Below are 12,522 nucleotides of genomic sequence, written 5' to 3' on the forward strand. Positions count from 1 at the left end.
TTAAAGCACACTTTTACACTGAATGTTTGCTGCTTCAATCCAGATGAGTACGTTGTTAGGCTATTGACTGTATGTAGGGTGACCACCCGTCCCGCATTGCGTTGTACCGCACAGCATTTTCACCCCTTGTCCCGCACGTCGCATATTGAGAAAATGTCCCGCATTTTCATCAGTCTGTCGGTTTTTAATGATCATATTAAGAAAACGTGCATGCTTTCTTTTGCCTTTTTAAGAAAGCATTTTCTTTATTATTTTTGCGGCATAGTTTTTCACCTATATTTAACAGCGCTTCCTCAGAAGTAGGCTACAAATACAACCGCCTTCTTTTAAATCCTATCCAATGGTTGAAAGTAAAGGAGTAAACACGGTCACTAGTAGGTTTTGACGGCTGTCAATCAAAATGTGGAGCGGTGATTCGTTCCATGTGTTCCCTGTCAGAAAACAAATGGATAATTCGGTCAATTAAAATAAAAATTTAACAGAATTTATCAACTTGTTGCCAGCTGTGGTTGTTTTGATTCACATACTTTCTAAAAAATATGAAAGTTTTTGGTTTATAAGACATGTCAATGATCTAATTTCATGTTTAATATTTTATTAGTTCATTATTTATTTTGTTGGATTTTAATTGGACTTGGTCAGAACTGTTTCAAAAATAGTTATCTGCATGATGCTGCTGTCTTTGGGCTCAGTGATGTTGAATTTAAATGACATGTCAAATTAAGACATGTAATGTTACATTGTGATATAATGGTGTTTTCTGGAAGGGACTAAAGAACAAAGCATTTTTATCAGCTGAAAGGCAGAATACAAATGTTTTTTTTTATTAAGTTAGATAAGCATTAAATAACAGTTTCAGGTTATGTTTTAGTGTTGGTAACATGTCCAACATTGTCCCACACAAACGTATAATCGTCCCACATTTGGTTTGTTTGATGGTGGTCACCCTACTGTATAGGGTAAATTTAGTATAGGGTGAACTTTTTGAATCTTGCTCCTGACAAATAACCCAAATTACAAAAAAAAAAAAAAGACTAAAACTAACACTAAACCGAATAAAAACTAAACTAAAACTAAGCATTTTCAAAAAATAAAAACTAAACTAGCAAACCCACTTTAAAAACTAATTAAAACTAAACTGAATTTGAAAACAAAAAGTCAAAACGAAATAAAAATAAAAACTAATGAAAAATGCAAAACTATAATAACCCTGACAGAGATGGATGTAGTGCTAACTGTGTTAAGAGTTTTGGAAAATTGTTAAAAGTATTGAAAAATCTGTCATAGCAATTGTAAGAACTGATTTTCCTGCTAAAACAAAACTCACCCTGCAATAACGCCATAAAATGCCCCCTGGACAGCAGATAGCAAAGACAGAGCACATAACCTTGTCCTGCCCAAACTTATCTCCTTGTCCCTTTGTTTGACTTCAACTCATCCCCCCTCTCCCTCCTCTTCTCCCTCCTCAAGTCACTGAAAGTTAAATTAAGAATGTCTATATATCGCATATGGTGTATCTTGTGAATGTGTTGTTTTTTCCTTTCATGTTTGGTATCATTTTAAGGGTCTCAGTGCGATTGGTAAAATGGTCTTAATTTCATTGCAGTCATTGGTTTAATGAGAAAGATTGAGAACTTAGGAGAATCCTGTTTCTCCTCTCTGGCTGATATCTCTTTACGATATCTCAAGAAACCAGGTGCTACCCCCCTGGGGTACATGGATTGGCCCAAACAACTCTAAACAACATTTGTATAACCCCTGTTGTTCTGGTCTGGTATTTAAGGTGAGGGGACAGAGCAATCATTGGGACTCTTTACCAGGATCATCCCCCATAGTGATGTTTCAGTGCTTTTCAGTTGGAAAGCCCTGACACATTACTGTGTCTTTGTCAGGAAAACATTACTTACTTTTAGAGTCATCTTTGAGTAAATGATGTCATGTATTTTCTGAATTGGCTTTTAATAATTTACTTCTGTAATTGGCATGATACATTTTTACCTGACAAATAAATGTTACATCTTGAATTATTCTGAAGTTTTAGAAATCATTCATTTTAGTAGATTAATGTGTAGTCTGGTGTTTCCACAAATCTTTGTCCAGGATAGATCAAACTGAAGGCACTTTGAATGGACCATGGGGCACATCTTAGAAAGACCTTCTGATTTCTGACTATCTCCTGACTTAGCATGTTGTACGCTGCAAATATTATAAAAAATTACACCTATGGGTCTGTAGTAGCGGCTGCATAGGGTAAAATACTTGCACTGCACCCTCTGACTATTTCAGGACTGGCTAGTTTGTGATCGTGAGCGCGCAGTCGCGACGTGACGTCTCAAAGCGACACTAGGTCCGTAATGAACGAATAATTGAAAGTATGGGATAATCAGAATAATCAAAGATCTAAATTAATTCTTAATCAATATTTATGATTATTTTCTAATCAGAAATATGATCTAAATTTGATTATCATTTGAAATTGGAGTCAGATTAAACGTAGAGCTAAAGTACTACTAAAACTAAATTCCAATAAGTTAAGTGAACTTCACTGGAGCGCTGAAAAGACATACACGCTTTAAACCTTCGCCAGGCCGTAGGATTCTGTCGTTGGGCCAATGGGTGGTCCTTACACAATCGTAAAAAAAAACTATAGCAGTACTTCTTTTAATAAACACAAAACACTGGAGAACACATTGTGCAATTCAAGACAAATAACTGAATAAACTGAGGCCCCGTTTACACGATGGGAAAACGCAGATATTTCCCTGCGTTTTGGCCTGTCATTTACACGAAAACGCCATTTTTATCCCAGAAAACGATTATTTCTAAAAACTCCGGCGTGGAGTTTTCTGAAAAAAAGTGGAGATTTCTGAAACCGTCGGTTATGTGTTGCCGTGTCAACTGGGAGAAACGGGGTTTTAGGTTCTCAAACGTCACATTATGCGCCAGAAAATGCTTACGTCATGTGAGCGCCCTATGTTTAGAGTTTGTTTGGCTACTATTTGATCATGGATGCTGTTAAAGTGGTACTCATTTTTACTTTTGTGCAAACGCTTTTGGCCTGTTTGCATTTGCTTCGCTGTCTGTCCGCACAAATGAATCTCGCGCCATGTCTGTTGTTTTGAAAGGAACAGGAAGTCGCTCGTGCTATTCGTTGTTGTCGATTTTGAGGATTCTGATTGGCTTGCATGGCTTTATCCTTCTCCCTACACTGCCGCCCATTGTATTTATGCGGGTTGATGTAAACGACAACTTTTTTTGAAAACGATGTTGTGTGCACAATGTTATTTTTGAAAACGAAGGGGGAGAAATATTCGTTTCTCTAAATACCCGGCTATGTGGCCTGAGTGCTATATATAAACAGGCAAACAAAGGGAGCTAAATGAAACACAGGTGAACTTAATTAGTGACTAACAGACTATCATGGTTAACTTGTAGCTCAACATGAGTTCCTATAAGAGCAGCCAAAAGGAACATTCTCTCAACCCCAGGTCAGGACTGCACACGGATTAAGCGTTGTAGTATTTTTGTGACTGTAATATTCAGGCTCCACACGGATTGAGGACGACTTTTCAGCTGTACGGTAGTGCACCTTTGCTGTTTTAGGCTTGTTTTGTTTTTTCTCCATTAACTGACTTGATTTAGTACAACTAAAAAAAGTTTAGTTTAAGCAAAAGTATAGATATTGTCTTTTATTTTACCTGTCCTTGTGAAAAATATCAGAATCAAAAAATCTTAACTTTATATTTAATATTGAATAACATGTAGGCTACAACAGATCAAATTAAGTGTACTTTAAAGCACAACAAAAAGATTTTTAAAACATAATGTACTTTTAAGGAAAACTCTTAGTTTGGCTTTTTTTTTTTTTTTTTTTTTTTTAAGTGTACATGTACTTAATGTCACTCCTGCCAGCAGAAGCCCTATCATGGCCACCAGAGGGCACTTCTCCCTAGACCTTTTCCATTTCCATGAACCTTTGCCTGGACTCATTTTAGTGTGACTACATCCACCTGTATGTCATTGGTTTGTATCATAGGAACTTTGGCTGGCAGGTGTGATGCTTATGAAAGTGTACGTGTGTACACTTAAGTGGCTTTTTATAATTCTGTTATCTGCAAGATTTATTTATTATTATTATTATTATTATTATTATTATTATTATTATTATTATTATTATTGTACTTTCAAGATACTACAGGTACACATCCAATACCAATAAGCTAATTCTTTATTTTATTATTTTCACAAGGGTACATAGCAATTCAAAAATTATAGAGTTTTCTAGACCGCAACATGGTGTCGGCCCCCATCTGGTACACCTGGATTACACACGGCCCAGATGTGGGCCGGATCTGGTTGCTGTCTGGGTTCTTGTATAGTTTTTCCATTGCAAACTAATCTGGTTGTGCTATTTTTACCTAATGCAACTTCCATTCTCAAAGCTCCCTGCAACAAAGCTTTGACCCTTTATCAAAAATATTACGTTCTTAAACCAAATGGCATGATTTCACTGAATCCACTTTTCATTGTAGGCTTTAAAGATCAACATGGAGAAAATCATCCTAATATTCCCTCTGATATTGCTGGTGCTGCATATACAAGGAGGAGAGTTCCACAAACCTCCAGTTTGTTTGCCTGCCGAAGCTCCACAGCCGGAAGTCGTGGAGTTCGACAACACCATCTATGCCACTTGTGAAGTAACTCCCAGCCCCAATTTGCCACGTAACCAGCCAAAGATCTTTGGGCAAATCCTCTTCAAGCAGGTCTTCCCCAATGGAGATTTAGAAGTGAAAATCAACCTCCGTGGTTTGCCTGCCATCGATCGCCAAGAGCGTGCCATGCACATCCATCAGTATGGAGACCTCAGTCAAGGCAGCATCACTGTTGGTCCTCATTATAATCCAAACGGCGTTGACCACCCTCATCATCCTGGAGACCTGGGCAACTTTGCTTCCGAGAAAGGAGTTATAAGGCAGTTCCTGACGCTTCCAGACGCCAAGCTCTTTGGGCCTTATTCCATTCTGGGACGTGCGGTGGCGGTTCATGAGAAGGAGGATGATCTGGGAATGGGTTCAGATGAGGAGAGTAAACTCAGTGGGAATGCTGGAGAGAGAATTGCTCTCGGTGTGATTGGTATTACTACTCCAAGTCTGTGGCAGAAGACTGAAGTGCCCCCCAAGAAAACATGTGGAGGAAGGCACTGAGAGTCAAAGATGAGGGAGTCGGCTATGGTGGAAGGCCAGATTCAAATGGGATCATCATGATTTTCCTTGTGTATTCTTTGTATGTGTCCTACATTAAAGTATATTTCATAACCTGAACATTCCCATGTTTTTTTTCTTGGTCTTTTCAGAGGCTTTTTGGCCAAAGCTTCCAATAGTAAATGCACTCTTAAAAATAAATGTAGGGTGAATGCAGGCAAAGTGGGCCGTTTAGTTTGATTTACTGTGCTCAATAGGTTAACACTTTCAGAGCATGACAATGGCCTTTAATTAAAGATACACTATTTCTTTAAATGATACAATGGTTTTGGTTGATGCAATATGACACTGGAGGGTGTGGCTAGATCTCAAGGGAGGACACCTTTATTGTTCACGGTAGACATAACCTCTGACATAAGATTTTATTTTTTAAATTCTAAGGTTTCTCGCTAAATGTCAACAAATGGGTATATTATTCTGACAGTTTGTTAGTACAGTTAACAGGGAATCAAAATGCAAAAAAAGTCTTGGTTTTCTTGTAAGGTGTTTAAAGCTAGAATATGTAAGAGTTTTGTAATAAAATAACCAAAAATCACTTGCAAAGTGTGATATATTTCCTGCAGTTGTGTACTTCCAGTATCCCAAAAGTTCCCAAAGATTTTTAATTTCAGAGAAATTCCCATTTTAAATTAAAGCTGCAAGCAGCATTTATCGGTGTTCAAGCAGGCAACCATTTAACCACTGACATCATACATGGAAAAGACCATTTCCAGCCAATTTAACAAAGGAAATATATGGTTTTCAAAGCTTTTTAACAGTTATAGCGCCACCTATGGTCCGATCTCCATAAAATTGTGCATGCTTGTTTACAATGTTATTTCACATATGCTCACCAATTTTCGTTAAGTTCTGAGTTTTCGTTTAGGATTTATAGGCTTTCGAGTGAATTTTGCCACGCCCATTTTCTAAATGACCCAGTTGTAGCCGTCCAAATGTAAAAGTTCAAAAGTTTTAGCACTTTGTGCTTGAACCCCTAATAATGGCTCGTCCATGTTCACTTTCGTTCAAACATTATGGACCATGGCAAGCAGACTTTGGGACAAAAGGAGAACTAAAACGAGGATCAATATCGGCGTGGTGTTTTTTTGAGATGCCGTAAACTTCGACTTGACAGAGGCGTCTTGCATGTATTTTATTAGACAGTTGAGCAAATGTACATAAAACTGTCATATAGCTCAACATGATGAAATGTTAGAATATGATCTGTATGTTATTCTAATGTTGATCTAGCTTACTGCTAGTCTCATACAGACAAACAAAAGCATAGAATAACATTATATCTTTCAACACACTCAAATGCAGTTTAGTGTGATAGTGTAGACCAAGTGAAACAGCGCTGCGTTACCTCACAAGTTTAATTCACCAAATAAACTGACTTGTTAACCCTTTTCCACCAAGGCAGTGCTGGTGCTGGTTCAGAGCTAGAGCCTAGTTTCAAATGGGTTCTTTGTTTTTCGACACCCAAAGTACCAGCTCTGAACCAGGAAAAGTGGTTCTTAAGTAGCACCAAAACATTGCTGGTCTAGAAGTAAGAACCGCTTGCATCAGGGGCTGGGGGCGGGGTTACCGTGACCAACAAGACGAACAGAAACTTGTGACCGCCATTTTTCAAACAGCAGCTAATCGAGCTAATAGCAGCTTGATTGTAATCTCCGTCTATGCAAGTTACGGCGAGCTGCACAGACACGTTGGATTCGCCGTGTTTGGATGCCGATGTAGGTTCGCAAAGCCATGAGCATCAATAGTAACGCAACGACCTCCATTGGTGATGGAAGGCTTGTTCGAGATGCATCGTGCTTTGATGTCATGAGCCGATCGGTCTGCGAGAAGCCGAACCATTTCGAACAAGCCTGGTGTGTTTGTGTTTGGCGCTGCCATGCTAGCGTTGCTGGGCAACATGAGATGTATACAGTGATCTTGTGGAAAGGCAAACCAGATCTTAGAGAGCTCGTCAGACGAACCAACTCCGGACTGGCAATACTGTAGCTCTGGCTCTGAACTGGCACCTGGTTCATGCTGGTGGAAAAGGGGTATTTGTGAGTATTAATTCAGCACTTGCGGGTAGATCGGTAGAATGAAATGTCCTTATTCCTTTTTTATCCGCGGGACTCGCATGTGGCTCTGATATCTGTCTCTCATTGGCAATGACGACAAGTTCCATAATTCCGCTTATGCGTCATCAACCTACACCTTTGTTATTGTAAGAGGTTAGCAAGCCTGGTTAGTACCTGGATGGGAGACCTCCTGAGAAAACCAGGTTGCTGCTGGAAGAGGTGTTAGTGAGGCCAGCAGGGGGTGCTCACCCATGGTCTATGTGGGACCTAACGCTCCAGTGTAGTGATCGGGACACTATACTGTCAAAGAGCACCATCCTTCCAATGAGACGTTAAACCGAGGTCCTGACTCTCTGTGGTCATTAAAAATCCCAGGATGTCCTTCGAAAAAGAGTAGGGGTGTAACCCCGGCATCCTGGCCAAATTTGCCCCTTGGCCTCTGTCCATCATGGCCTCCTAATTATCCCCATATATTGATTGGCTTCATCACTGTCTCCTCTCCACCAGTAAGCTGGTGTGTGGTGGGCGTTCTGGCCCAATATGGCTGCCGTCGCATCATCCAGGTGGATGCTGCACATTGGTGGTGGTTGAGGATATTCCCCCTTCCATGTAAAGCGCTTTGAGTACCCAGAAAAGCGCTATATAAATGTAACAAAGTATTATTATTATTATTATTAAAATGTAGATGCAGAATATAACGCTTTAAAATATGGACACAATTTAAGTTCATCTACAGTGTTTAGAGAAAACAGACAGAAAAAAAGTTTTACAATATGTTTACCATTTAAAATGTTCCTCTTATTGAATTTTTGTTAGCCTATTTGTTGTTGCATGTGTTGTAGTTCCATTTGTAATATGTTGTAGAGTTCATTAAGATATCTGATATTCAAATTTCATAAAATTTCATGTCAACACAACATGTTCTAGTTGTTTTGAACTTTACACATGCATTGAGTGAATTGATGAGTATTACTCATCATAGCCTATCTATGTGCTTTTGGGTCTGTTAAATATGCTGTGGAATATGTTTGTGTGATGTGTTAATAAATCATGTGTTTTTAAGATCCAGGATCATTTTTGATAAATTAGGGATGGGTCACATTACCTGAAAAGAAATTTGTCTGGAGTGCATGATCTCAAAATGTTTATTGGTATATACCTTGCAAATAACACATATCAACTGTATTCAAAATGAAATATTAAAGTCGGACCTTAAAGTTAACAAAAGTAATAAAAAGAAATAAACATCTAGGTACTGTATCTATCTAAATGACAAGTGTCCCACCTTACCAGCATTCAATCTACTAAAAGGGGATTTTAACATCGATGCCATAGAAGAATCATTCCCTCAGAAATGTTTACTTCTGCCTTCAAAGACAAGTACAGTTTTTTCAGTACTTTTAACAACTTTCCTAAACTCTTAACGCACCAACACACCTACAACACACAATTGGCAAAACAGTTCATTTCATGCTCAAAATCACACACTGTAAACTAAACTCCAACACTAATTTTCTAAATACAATAATACACTATGCCTACCAAAACACTGCAAACATGTCTCAAAATCAAATCATTTTTCAAAACACTAACATATGTAACATAGCCGTCCAACAGGAAGATTTAGTCAATCATAGCACAATGTCATAAAAACACTAACATCAGATGGAATTACAGAAACTGCATTATTGTATACGTGTCAGGTCTGCCCTTATACAACAGCCAGTATATTGTATTGATCATAGATTGTGTTTTGCACTGCAGTTTCTTTTGAAGCCTCTCTACATTTTTGTTTTGTTGGGTTTACTGTAGGTCTTTTGCTGCAGAAATTCAATAAAAAAAGACCCATCTCAGAGTGCTTTATAGAATGTACGGTTACCGTATACCATATGGTCATGCGATTGAAAGAAACTCAACACCTGAGTGTGTTTCCTAGATGGGAATCAGCTGTGATTTATATTATTGCATAATTGTTTCTCAGTAACAATAGGATAAAATACAGGGGATATATTTGTGTTTCAATTCACAATATAAACAGCTGTTTACCTTGACTTTAGCCTGTTAGGTTCAGAACATAGTGTTATCTGTTCTGACACACATTGTTAAAGCATCGGTAAATTTGGCAGTAAAAATCCATTGTTTTGGTTTTGTTTGAGCTTGTGTGTAAAAGAAGTTCAAGCATTTTAAATTTGTGTCAATTGTATGCATTTTGTGTTAAAGCAACGAGAAATGTGTTAATAGTATACACAGGCAAACAAAGGGAGCTAAATGAAACACAGGTGAACTTAATTAGTGACTAACAGACTATCATGGTTAACTTGTAGCTCAACATGAGTTCCTATAAGAGCAGCCAAAAGGAACATTCTCTCAACCCCAGGTCAGGACTGCACACGGATTAAGCGTTGTAGTATTTTTGTGACTGCAATATTCAGGCTCCACACGGATTGAGGACGACTTTTCAGCTGTACGGTAGTGCACCTTTGCTGTTTTAGGCTTGTTTTGTTTTTTCTCCATTCCATTTTCTCCATCAACTGACTTGATTTAGTACAACTAAAAAAAGTTTAGTTTAAGCAAAAGTATAGATATTGTCTTTTATTTGACCTGTCCTTGTGAAAAATATCAGACTCAAAAAATCTTAACTTTATATTTAATATTGAATAACATGTAGGCTACAACAGATCAAATTAAGTGTACTTTAAAGCACAACAAAAAGATTTTTAAAACATAATGTACTTTAAAGTAAAACTCTTAGTTTGGCATTATTTTTTTTTATTTTTTTTAAGTGTACATGTACTTAATGTCACTCCTGCCAGCAGAAGCCCTATCATGGCCACCAGAGGGCACTTCTCCCTAGACCTTTTCCATTTCCATGAACCTTTGCCTGGACTCATTTTAGTGTGATTACATCCACCTGTATGTCATTGGTTTGTATCATAGGAACTTTGGCTGGCAGGTGTGACGCTTATGAAAGTGTACGTGTGTACACTTAAGTGGCTTTTTATAATTCATCAGTGTTATTATCTGCAAGTTTTATTTATTATTATTATTATTATTATTATTATTATTGTACTTTCAAGATACTACAGGTACACATCCAATACCAATAAGCTAATTTTTTATTTTATTATTTTCACAAGGGTACATAGCAATTCAAAAATTATAGAGTTTTCTTGACAGCAACATGGTGTCGGCCCCCATCTGGTACACCTGGATTACACACGGCCCAGATGTGGGCCGGATCTGGTTGCTGTCTGGGTTCTTGTATGGTTTTTCCATTGCAAACTAATCTGGTTGTGCTATTTTTACCTAATGCAACTTCCATTCTCAAAGCTCCCTGCAACAAAGCTTTGACCCTTTATCAAAAATATTACGTTCTTAAACCAAATGGCATGATTTCACTGAATCCACTTTTCATTGTAGGCTTTAAAGATCAACATGGAGAAAATCATCCTAATATTCCCTCTGATATTGCTGGTGCTGCATATACAAGGAGGAGAGTTCCACAAACCTCCAGTTTGTTTGCCTGCCGAAGCTCCACAGCCGGAAGTCGTGGAGTTCGACAACACCATCTATGCCACTTGTGAAGTAACTCCCAGCCCCAATTTGCCACGTAACCAGCCAAAGATCTTTGGGCAAATCCTCTTCAAGCAGGTCTTCCCCAATGGAGATTTAGAAGTGAAAATCAACCTCCGTGGTTTGCCTGCCATCGATCGTCAAGAGCGTGCCATGCACATCCATCAGTATGGAGACCTCAGTCAAGGCAGCATCACTGTTGGTCCTCATTATAATCCAAATGGCGTTGACCACCCTCATCATCCTGGAGACCTGGGCAACTTTGCTTCCGAGAAAGGAGTTATAAGGCAGTTCCTGACGCTTCCAGACGCCAAGCTCTTTGGGCCTTATTCCATTCTGGGACGTGCGGTGGTGGTTCATGAGAAGGAGGATGATCTGGGAATGGGTTCAGATGAGGAGAGTAAACTCAGTGGGAATGCTGGACCGATAATTGCTCTCGGTGTGATTGGTATTACTACTCCAAGTCTGTGGCAGAAGACTGAAGTGCCCCCCAAGAAAACATGTGGAGGAAGGCACTGAGAGTCAAAGATGAGGGAGTCGGATATGGTGGAAGGCCAGATTCAAATGGGATAATCATGATTTTTCCTTGTGTATTCTTTGTATGTGTCCTACATTAAAGTATATTTCATAACCTGAACATTCCCATGTTTTTTTTCTTGGTCTTTTCAGAGGCTTTTTGGCCAAAGCTTCCAATAGTAAATGCACTCTTAAAAATAAATGTAGGGTGAATGCAGGCAAAGTGGGCCGTTTAGTTTGATTTACTGTGCTCAATGGGTTAACACTTTCAGAGCATGACAATGGCCTTTAATTAAAGATACACTATTTCTTCAAATGATACAATGGTTTAGGTTGATGCAATATGACACTGGAGGGTGTGGCTAGATCTCAAGGGAGGACACCTTTATTGTTCAAGGTAGACATAACCTCTGACATAAGATTGTATTTTCGAAATTATAAGGTTTCTCGCTAAATGTCAACAAATGGGTATATTATTCTGATAGTTTGTTAGTACAGTTAACAGGGAATCAAAATGCAAAAAAATGTCTTGGTTTTCTTGTAAGGTGTTTAAAGCTAGATTATGTAAGATTTTTGTAATAAAATAACCAAAAATCACTTGCAAAGTGTGATATATTTCCTGCAGTTGTGTACTTCCAGTATCCCAAAAGTTCCCAAAGATTTTTAATTTCAGAGAAATTCCAATTTTAAATCAAAGCTGCAAGCAGCATTTATCGGGGTTCAAGCATGTAAGGCCTTTAAGCACAAATGCATAAAAAGACTAAGTTGTTTTTTGGCAACCATTTAACCACTGATGTCATACATGGAAAAGACCATTTCCAGCCAATTTAACATAGGAAATGTATGGTTTTCAAAGCTTTTTTAACAGTTATAGCGCCACCTATGGTCCGATCTCCATAAAATTGTGCATGCTTGTTTACAATGTTATTTCACATATGCTCACCAATTTTTATTAAGTTCTGAGTTTTTGTTTAGGATTTATAGGCTTTCGAGTGAATTTTGCCACGCCCATTTCAATTCAATTCAATTCAATTCAAAGCACTTTATTTGTCCCCAGGGGGAAATTTAAAAGGGCACATTACAGTAGCTTACACAGGCACACTGCACACCACACACTA

At 38.3% G+C, this 12,522-nt stretch overlaps 3 protein-coding genes across 5 annotated transcripts in view; all 3 read left to right on the forward strand.

Moving 5' to 3' along the window:
* The window catches only part of LOC311302747 (uncharacterized protein), a 205,567-nt gene that overhangs the window by 84,532 nt on the left and 108,513 nt on the right, over window positions 1-12,522 (forward strand). The window lies entirely within an intron of this gene.
* LOC311276251 (extracellular superoxide dismutase [Cu-Zn]-like) lies at window positions 3,382-5,321 on the forward strand. 2 transcript variants are annotated; one of them, XM_084385821.1, is made up of 2 exons: window positions 3,382-3,575; window positions 4,533-5,321. In XM_084385821.1, exon 2 carries the CDS (start codon window positions 4,548-4,550, stop codon window positions 5,202-5,204), a length of 657 nt encoding a protein of 218 aa, XP_084241947.1. In that variant the 5' UTR covers window positions 3,382-3,575; window positions 4,533-4,547; the 3' UTR covers window positions 5,205-5,321. The 2 variants fall into 2 exon arrangements, with proteins under 2 accessions (XP_084241947.1, XP_084241948.1); XM_084385822.1 differs by having other exon boundaries at window positions 3,465-3,580.
* LOC311302850 (extracellular superoxide dismutase [Cu-Zn]-like) lies at window positions 9,591-11,428 on the forward strand. 2 transcript variants are annotated; one of them, XM_084428950.1, is made up of 2 exons: window positions 9,591-9,779; window positions 10,736-11,428. In XM_084428950.1, exon 2 carries the CDS (start codon window positions 10,751-10,753, stop codon window positions 11,405-11,407), a length of 657 nt encoding a protein of 218 aa, XP_084285076.1. In that variant the 5' UTR covers window positions 9,591-9,779; window positions 10,736-10,750; the 3' UTR covers window positions 11,408-11,428. The 2 variants fall into 2 exon arrangements, with proteins under 2 accessions (XP_084285076.1, XP_084285075.1); XM_084428949.1 differs by lacking the exon at window positions 9,591-9,779 and adding an exon at window positions 10,564-10,605.

This window comes from Rutilus rutilus (genome assembly GCF_951802725.1).
Source record: "Rutilus rutilus genome assembly, chromosome: 1".
In the NCBI taxonomy this organism is placed as follows: domain Eukaryota; kingdom Metazoa; phylum Chordata; class Actinopteri; order Cypriniformes; family Leuciscidae; genus Rutilus; species Rutilus rutilus.